The sequence below is a fragment of the Brassica oleracea genome, chromosome C2, assembly GCF_000695525.1.
Source record: "Brassica oleracea var. oleracea cultivar TO1000 chromosome C2, BOL, whole genome shotgun sequence".
NCBI classification, from domain to species: Eukaryota; Viridiplantae; Streptophyta; class Magnoliopsida; order Brassicales; family Brassicaceae; genus Brassica; species Brassica oleracea.
In genome coordinates this window covers 25748408-25758146 of record NC_027749.1, presented here as the reverse complement: position 1 = coordinate 25758146, position 9739 = coordinate 25748408, and the positions used below count along the sequence as shown (strand labels likewise).

The following is a 9739-nucleotide window of genomic DNA, read 5'->3' as shown; positions in this document are numbered from 1 at the left end:
CTTATATGCAACATTACATAGACTTATGGGTCTGAACTCATCAAGACTTTTGGCGCTCAACTTCTTCGGGATGAGGCAAATGTTCGTCTTGTTAATGCCCTCCTCAAGCTTCCCCGTAGTGAAGAAGCTTGTGACCATTTCAGTTATCTCCGAACTCATGGTCTCCCAGAACTGTTGGAAGAAGTGGCCAGTCATTCCGTCTGGACCGGGGCATTTATTGGGGTTGATGTCGAAGACCGCTTCTTTGATCTCTTTGATAGTTACCGGCATCATTAGCTTGGCGTTCTGAGCTGCTGTCACTATCGAGGGGATCTCTTCCGAAAATGGGAGAGTAATACCCACATCCTCCGAAGAGTAAAGGTTCCGGAAATGGCCCTCTGCTACTCTGCCAAGATCCTCCTCTGCATACCATTCCTTGCCTTCACTGTCAATCAAGCTTAGAATTCGGTTTTGTGCTCTACGGTTCTTTGTAACAGCATGGAAGAACTTCGTGTTTTGGTCCCCTGATCGAAGCCAGACCAATCTGATCTTTTGTTGCCAAAAGGTTTCATCATTCTGATATTCTTCGTTTAGCTCCGCTCTGAGGCCATGAAGTTCTTCTCTGTCGATGAACTGTTGTCTCGTTGTTGTGTCTATCTTGTGGTGGAGCTCTTGAATTCTTAAGGCAGAATTTGGCTTGGCAAGTCTTTTCCATAATGAGATGGATTTTCGACAGGTTGCTATGTTGCTCATTAGACTGCTCTGGCCTTGTGTTACGCCTTGCCAAGATCTTTTAACCACATCTGTAAATCCTTCTCTATGCAGCCACCGTTTATCATACTTGAACCCCGCACGCCGTTTCTAGATTTGATCCATGAGGGTAGTTAGAACAGGGCTATGATCAGAGCTTACTCTCTTGAGATAAGTTGCGTCTGCTTGTGGAAACAGATCTACCCACTCCTGGTTAGCCACTGTTCTGTCAAGTCTGCATTGTACTGTCTCTTCGTTACGAGTTCCTGCCCAGGAGTGTTGGTATCATGTATGCTTGATGTTTCCTAGGCCGCAAGCAGAGAGCATTTGCTTGAAGTCTCTCCCATCTGCTGGATCTCTCTCTGTTCCACCTATCTTCTCTGATGGGTCTAGAATTTCGTTGAAGTCCCCTGTCATCACCCAGGAACCTTTTCTGTCTACCCCAATTCTGGTGATCCTTTCCCTGACCTCATGTCTTCTGCATTTGACTGGATCTCTGTAGATACATGATAAATAGAAGCTTTTGTCTTGCCAATGCACCTTCATGTCGATTATTCTCTTATTGGCCTGCAGTATTTCTACTTTGCAACTTTCCTTCCACATCACTGCTAGACCTCCACTCTTTCCGATGGGCTCCACTGTTTTGATATTATAGTATCCAAATTTATCCACAAGCCCTTCCATATATCTTCTCTTATTTTTGGTCTCGCTGAGGAATAGTATCTCAGGAGAGTACTGACCAAGTACCTCCTGTAGATGTCGAACTGTCGGGGTATTCCCAACCCCCTGACAGTTCCAGCTCAGTAGTTTCATATTGGAGATGAAGGGTTGGTATTAACCATCAACCCTTCTTCAACAATTTTACCACTGGCCAATACTATTCGCTGAACATAAAGGCTCTGAGTATATGCTGCAACGTGTGCAGAATGCTTCTTGTCTCCTGAATGATTTCCTTCAGGCACTACCACTTGAGATCCCAATCTATGGAAGACCGATGATGGGGAGATGTTGCTCTCCCTGCCACTCAACCTCACCTTTTTACTCTCTCTACCACCGCTGTTGCTGCCTGATCTTCTTCTTTTAGCAGTGGACAGTTCAGCATCTTTGTTCTTTTTGTCTGAAGAGCTGATAGGAGGAAAGCCAAGTGTTTCAAAGACTGAGGGAGGGCTACGGCTTCCCTTGCTTGATCTTCCATCTTGGTTCTTGTCTGAACTTTCAGTGTCTTTTGATGGAGTATCAAACTTGCTGCTGAGTCTTTCAAACACTGATACCGTCTCTTCACTAGCTCCCGATGAGTTTCTCCCTTCTCCGCTGAAGCATACCCTCTGACTCGAGTGTTGAGAGGATTCTTCTGTGCTCTTTGAGTTCCCTCCAATAGCAATTGACTTTTTCTTCCAGACTTGAGAAGGTGCAGTCTCTGATCTTTTCCCTTTTTTATCGTCACGCTTGCGATGTTCTGTACTTTTCGCCTGTCTTGCTAGAGGTATCTGAGAGAGGGAGCCTTTTGTTATTGTCAGTCTGTGTCCAGAGCTAGGTTCTGGTGGAGCTTCTTTGCGGCATTCCCTCGTTGCAATCAGTGCATTTTTGCTTCTATGACCTCTACTAACTGGGAGAGATTGTGCTGGTGCTACCTCGGGACATCGAGATTGTTCATGAGTGAGACTTTTACAGGTGAAACAGATTTTGAGAAGCTTCTCGTATTCGAGCTCCGTGGGCACGACTTCTCCTGATCTGAAGCGGGCAGTTCTTCTAAACTGCAGTGGTTCATCTGCATTGATCCAGACTAGTGCTCTGACATAGTATATTGAAGTTGAGTTCTTTGCGTGGAGCTCGACTTTCTCCACAGTGCCCAGAGGCCCCAACAGGCTTTCTATAGCTTGTTTCTTTAAGAGATGGATGGGGATACCTCTGACTCTTATCCAGAAGGGGATTTTCTTGAGGAAATCAGGTCCAGGGCGCGGAGTCCACTGATTAACGGAGACTATCCATCCGTTAACGAACCAAGGTCCTCTGGTTAAGACGTGATGGAGATCTCTGTCTGATTGGAAGATGAACTGAACTCTGTTTTCACCTACTCCTCGCTCGTGAACTCTATCTTCTAGGCCCCATATGGGTGGTAGCGCTTTGACAAGTCCCCCAACCTTGTGGGCCGCTGGATTGAGACATCTAACTACCACTCTCAACGAGTTTTCTTCAATGAGGTCGTCATTTTCTATCTCTGGGATGTCGACCATTTCTCCCTCTTCTAGCATCTCGAGCGCCTTCAGTTCGTCGAGGAGGGAGAGTTCCTTCTTCTTCTTTGGTCGGAACATCGGGATTTTCTTGTGGAAAAGAAGCCATTCAGGCTTATTGTAAGAGTAGGAGCAGATCTAAAAATCTGAGTGAAAAACAGTATACTCCTGCCCAAACCCTAGATCTGGTTTGTGAGATCTGAGATTGCTGGCGAGAGGAGGAAGAAGCTACGAGAGCTTAATGAGACTGAGAAGCTATTGGAGCTTAATGAAACAAACGGGGAAGCCACTAGAGCTTAGTGAAGACAGAGGAAGCCACTGGGGATTTGTGTGACAGGAAGCCATCGGAGCTTAATGGTGGCAGCAGAGATGAAATGATCTGTGCTGAATGAGAGAGACGAGGTCTGGATCTATTGATTAAGCAGCGGTGGCTGTGATTCGACGAAGAACCCTAAAATCGCCTTCATTTTTTGCTCTGCCTTTCTCTCCCTTTGGAAGAGCTTACACTTAGAGAGAGGGATCCAGAGAGGGAGTAGTGAATTAGAAGACCGGAAAGATTCGATAGATGGAACGTTGTAAAATAGGGATATCGAAGGAGATGGTATATTTTAAGATTAGAAATTTGAATAAATGTGCTTATTATGGGCCTTAGTTTCAAACACCTGTAGGCCCATATTGAAACCCATCTAATATGGCGGACCGTTGAGAGTGAAGTTAAATCGTACGGTTGAGAGTTGTGTGAAAAAGTGCAGGACCGTCCGATTGAAGTATCCAACGGATCAACAAAAGATCTCATAGCGGCAGGAGCCCGATTGCTAACGAAGACATACTTCTCGTCTTTCTCGTTCTTCTTAGGAAGTAGTGAGATTCTTAGATTAGCATGTCTTTTTTCAATTTCTCTAATCTCTAGATCGTGAATTTGTTCTTGTTCGTTCTCATTTTGTTTAAAGTTTAAACTGATGCGATTGTGCTATCTTGTTTTTGCAATTTTGTGAGTTAGGGTTTCAAGTTTCCTCAATCGTTCGTTGAATCTACATGGATGCGCTTGACTCCGCGTGAAACCGTCGTTGAGGTACTTGAACTTCTCTGTCTTTTGCTAGAGTTTTCATCGTGCTTTTAGATTTGAGGGTATTTGATGTTTATTCATGGGTCGATCATATAAAGTGAACAGATTGAACGATTACTTTAATTAAAAGGTTGGTGCGAATATGTATATTCACAGAGATTTTGGGTTGTTTTGAGTTCTAATAAGTCTGTTCTTTTAGATGTTTGCAACCGTAGAAGTAATAATGTCTCTCACTTTAGCCTCTCTATGTATTTTGTTTCTTTTCTTCAGTATGTGTGTATGGAGAAGCCATAACAACTGAAGATTAATTTGAATCTGTGAGCCGAACAGCCGAAGCAACAAAACAGATAAGCTCTTTTTTTTTTTTCTTGATCCTTTTAATAAGATTTTCAAAGGTTTTTATCCAATCCAAGAGATGAGCCTTTTTGCTTTGGTTTTTATCAAAACAGAGAAGCTTTGTTTTGGTTTTTCATCAAACCCCAAAAAGGATCATAGGCAGAGACTAATCTAATAGCTGACAGATTCTTATTTGGGGACATTGTCCCGTTGCTGAAGCCTAGACCCATAGAAATTTTTAAATCATGGCCCCAACAACTATTGGTTGGTGGTAGTGCATGTCTAAAAATTGGGGACATTGTCCGCTTGATGGTTGGTGTTAGTGCAAAAGATGGAAAGTATGACATACTTTAGTTACCCACGGCTTTTACATAAACAACAACAAACAACTTAAGTAGAGTCTTTAGACAGAGACTGAGACTGTTGGATGGAAATGTCCCGTGGCTTTCAAAATAGTCTTTAGACAAAAAAGACTATGAAACATTGGATGGATGGATCAAACGACCCACAAGTCCACAACTTACCAAAAAAAAAGTCTTTAGACACAGAAAGTATGTGAGTGTTGGATGGATTAAACGACAAACAATACATCATAAAGACTGAGAATGTTCGGATGGATAAAATGAGAAAAACAAAGACTATGAGTTACCCACGGCTTATAAAGGTTTTAAACAAAGACCTTGACTTCTATGAAGAGTCTTTAGACAATATCTTACCCACGGCTTATGAAAAGTTTTTAGACAAAGACTTTGACTTGCTTGTTACACACGGCTTATGAAAAAGTCTTTAGAACAAGTAAGTTAAAACAGCTTTATGAAGAGTCTTTAGACAATACTACTGCCCACGGCATTACAAAGGCTTTTTTAGACAAAGACTCAACTCAACTTGGACAATACTACTATTACCCACGGCTTATAAAAGGTCTTAAAGATAGAAACTATGAACCCTTTAGACTTCTAAGTTTATTGGATGTGAAAACGACTAAAGGTGGATGAAAAAAACGACCACCGGTTTACAGAGGTCTCAAGGAAAACCTATTTTACTTCTTGGATGAAAAAAAAAACTACATGCGGCTTAGAAAATTCTTACACAAAGACTATATGTTTGTTTGAGTTGTTGTACGGTGAACACGACCAACAACTTAAAACAGAGACTTTGAACCAAAATGCAAAAACCATATCTGTTCAGTAACCACAAGGCTTCAGAGAAAGACCAAAGGCTTAAAAGACGAATAATATGAAAGAAAAACAGACTCTTTACTTCACCACAAGCCTCAACAAAAGGTATTTTGACAAAGACTACATGTCAGTGTTTAGCTTGTTGGATGGAAAAAAAACGACCAACGGCTTAAACTAAGTATTAAGACTTGAACTATGAACCGAAATTGAGTTGGAAAAATGACTAACAGCTTGAACCAAGTCTTATGACAGAGAGTATGAACTGGAAAAATTTCTCAAATACTGTTACCCAAGACTATGAATGGAATATAAAAAAATCTTTATGAGAATCAAAAACAGATACCCAGAGCTTTGAAAAGTCTGTAGACAGAGATTCTTTGGGGACATTCATGTCACAACTATTGGTTGGTAGTGCATGCCTAAGCAAAGGATGGAAAGTCTTTAGACAGACTTTGATTGTACCCACGGCTTAGAGAACTAACAAACGGCTTAAGAAAAGTCTTCAGACAGACTTTGATTGTACCCACGGCGTGCAATAAGATTTTAGACAAAGACTGTCTTGAAAACGTCTGATGAAGAGTCTTTAGTCCATATCTACCCACGGGTAAGGAAAAGTTTCTATACAGAGACTTTGAGTTTCTTGCTACACATGGCTTATGAATAGTCTTCAGACAAATAATGATTTTAAAACGGCTTACTGAGAGTCTTTAGACAATATCTACCCACGGCTTACGAAAAATCTTTGGTTTTAAGACAAAGACTCAACCTAGACATACTATACTACCCACGGCTTTATGAAGAGTTTTCAGACAAAGACTGTTGAATCTTAAACAGATTTATTGCCACAGCTTAAAAAGTCTTCAGACAAATACTAAGGGTTAGTTTTGGACTTTGTGGATAGAATGGAGAAAACGTCATAACAATACCAGTACCCACGGCATCAAAGAAGTTTATACACGAATCCAATGAATTGGTTTTGGAGTTGATATGAATCAAAAACAGACTCCTTACATCACCACAAGCCTTGACTAAGTATTTAGACAAAGACTATATGTCAGTGTTTAGCTTGTTTGATGGAAAACGACCAACACAGAGTGTATGAACCACACATTGAGTTGGTTCTTCTGACTTGTTGCTTGGGAAAACTCACCAATGACTTAAGACAGAGACTATGAACCAAGTCTTACGGCTTATATGAATTTCTCAGATACATAAACCTAAGACTTTGAACAGAATAGAAAGACTTTTAATGATAATTGAAAACAGATATCATAACGTGAAGTAAAGACTAATGAATTCTGTTTTTTTCTCAGGTATGCATGTGCTTCAGAAGGTGCTCATTTTAAGTGTAGCAGGTTTCTTTGTAATTATGCTTTCTAAATTTCTCAGGTATGTATGTGTTTTTCAAACTTGTTTGTAATTTAGTTGATGAAAGTCACAAGAAGGAGACACATACATGTAAGTAAAGACTAGTTTAAATTGTTCAGGTTTGGGCTTGCTTGTTCATTATCTCGTTGATGCCAAGGTTCTGTTCAGGTATATGCTTTTCTTGACTTTTTCTCTTCTGAAAATTTATAAAGTAGTTAAGTGAGGTACACGTAAACTAAAGAAACTGGAGAAAAGTAACTGAAATGTTTTTGTTAGAAAAAAAGAACATTTTGTTTGTGTGTCAGTGTTTGTAATCCCTAATTTTGTGAAATGAATGTATGTTGGAGTCTCTTGGAAATCAAAGTAAGTGAGAGACTCCTGCATATTGTGGTGGTAGTTTAAAAAAAAAAATTATAATGTTTCTCTTTTGTGTTATACTCCTAAAATCCAGTGATCATTCTAAAACAATGTTAGTAATCTCCTTATAGTTTGGCGCGTAGAGTTACTTATAGATCAACATATGTGAAGACTGCAGATTGTAGTATTATTTTCTTTGGATATTGAATGTTTGTGTGTTTGTGTGTTTGTGTACGGACATTACCCTCTGTGATCAGTGTAAACATGTGAAATGACATCTTCAGAATTTTGCATTCTACCTTGATGATTACTATAACTATGTTAAATACTATAAATTGTATATGTTGACTTGAAATTTCCCTGCTATGGTACTTGTGTTTATCCCTTGGTTTTTGAGTCTTGACAACATTTCTCTCATTTATGTAGTTTCCTTGAATCTTGAATGTTTATGTTTTGTGTTATGCTCCTAACGCTTGGTGAGCATTCGAAACATGTTCACATTTTCTAGTATTGTGCATCATATGCCGACGCTTACATGTTACATTCTATAAATTATACATGTTGAATTTAATTTTTACATTTTCTAGAATTGTGCATCGTATTAAGCATGGAAACCTATTGAATCAATATGTGGAGTTATTAGAATGTGCAACTGATCATTCTTGAGTTTTTATTATTGATAGATGTCACATTCAAGATATTAGTCGTATCTAAAATCTATATGTAATCATGTGAGTAGGTGTTCTATCATATTTACATATTGAAACAATATACATTATTACAAAATTTCACTAAAGAAGATAAATGTACCAAGTAGAAGGATAGTATTTGCAGAGAGATAACTCTGTAAAGTTATAAAATCCCTACAGGATGATGAATTGATATGTGCCTCCAGAACAAAGCTAACAAGAATATAAAAAAAAAAAATACTAACAAGAATAGATCTTGCTGCTGAAAGAAGAGGCAATCTTTATATCCCAGAAACCAATCCACAAGCAAAGAAAGGAAAAAACTAACCCTAATTTCTCAACTCAGAAACATGTGAAGCCATCAAAACGGGAGCTAATCAGTTTATAGAACCGTTGTAATCGGATAAAAGAAACACTTACGATGACAGTATATCATTATGGAATAGCATTAGTGCATATATATTATATACAGAGGCGGCTTCAAGTGTTCTGTTTAAAACCTTAAGAGCAGGTTTATTGGGGTCCCTTAAAAAACCGGTTTGTTAGCATTATTGGGCTTTAAAAAAAAAAAAAAAAGAGATTAAAGGAAGAGGCGTTGCTTAATTAGGAGTGTGAAGAGGGTCCCTTACAAGCCACGTTTCGCGAAACGACTGGGGCGGGGAGCGGTTTCGGGGTTTCCACAAAATCCTTTCTTTTTCCTTTCTCTCTTTAGGTTCGTCTTCTCTCCTCTGTATCTGTTGGATCCGTCTCTGTATCTGTTTGTGATAAGCACCACGGAGAAGAACATTGACCATCGGAATCTTTATCTTGCTAAGGTACGCACTTCTCTCAGTCCTCACAAATCTCTGGAAAAAAAATCAAAATTAGCATTCACTAATACGATCCCATTTCGACTTTCACAGGAAGGTCAGATCCTTGAAGGTACACCTGCTGCCGAGGGTGAGTCTGCAAAAGATATGGACAGGAGACGAAGGTAAACCTTTTTGTACTTTCTCATACATTCTAGGGATAAGAGGTAACTGAGCATGTGTGGTTGCGCTTTGCAGATTGCATGAAAACAAGATGAAAAAGCTTCAGTCTCCAAACTTCCATGTATCTAAAACGAGGATTGTCATTTAATACTTAAAAATTCACTAAGGCCCACTTAAGAAACATTTAGGGGATGTAATCAACCGAGAGTTTCAGTTGATTTGTATTTAAATGACAAATCCATTGTTATTGAAACATGAATTTTAAAAGGGCTTTTTGCAAGATTGACTCAAAACTCAAAGTCAAACCTAAAACTAACTCATGCTTTTCTTGGATTTTTCTTTTGTCCAAGACACTCCACAAGTTCATGATATTCACGAAAATGCCATCAAATTTTTTTTATTTTTTTTTTTCCGAAAATGATATTTTTACTCTCTCACCCTCATCATCTTCAAGTAATTACAAGATTGTTATTGTGATCAATACCCCAACCACCATGAACAACCAATTTGAAGCTCTTAATGCACCTAAAATCGATTTACACTATCTCTTTCTCACTTGTTATGAACTAAAAACAACATCTCTTTCACTTTGCCTCCATATTCATCCAAAAAATTCAAGCTTTTGATTCAAATTTTTTTTATGGTTTATAGAGCTATTCAAGCATACTATTCTTGGTGGGTTACTTTCGTTTGAGATTGTGGGTGGTTGGAGAAGACTCTGTGTGCTAAGGAAGTCATCTCACTAGTTTAAGGTATGAAACTGAAATTTTTTCCAGATCTGTTTGTGTAGAAGACTTACCCGTAAGTAGTCTGG

General features: G+C 39.2%; 1 protein-coding gene and 2 long non-coding RNA genes across 3 annotated transcripts; 2 read left to right on the top strand and 1 right to left on the bottom strand.

Annotated features, from left to right (window-relative positions):
• Positions 1-1538: 1538 nt before the first annotated feature.
• Positions 1539-3041, bottom strand: LOC106323845. The gene has a single exon (XM_013761903.1). The coding sequence runs from the start codon at positions 3039-3041 to the stop codon at positions 1539-1541; it is 1503 nt and encodes a 500-aa protein (XP_013617357.1).
• A 699-nt stretch (positions 3042-3740) lies between these two features.
• LOC106326790 lies at positions 3741-6701 on the top strand. The gene is made up of 3 exons (XR_001267328.1): positions 3741-3821; positions 3961-4032; positions 4297-6701. It is a non-coding gene; the product is annotated as an uncharacterized LOC106326790 (long non-coding RNA).
• Positions 6702-8594: 1893 nt separating this feature from the next.
• Positions 8595-9197, top strand: LOC106326789. Its single transcript, XR_001267327.1, has 3 exons — positions 8595-8769; positions 8857-8927; positions 9001-9197. It is a non-coding gene; the product is annotated as an uncharacterized LOC106326789 (long non-coding RNA).
• Positions 9198-9739: the final 542 nt, after the last annotated feature.

Excerpts from the sequence above, each read along its gene's own strand:
- LOC106323845 (XM_013761903.1), bottom strand. The coding sequence starts at position 3,041 with ATGTTCCGACCAAAGAAGAAGAAGGAACTCTCCCTCCTCGACGAACTG.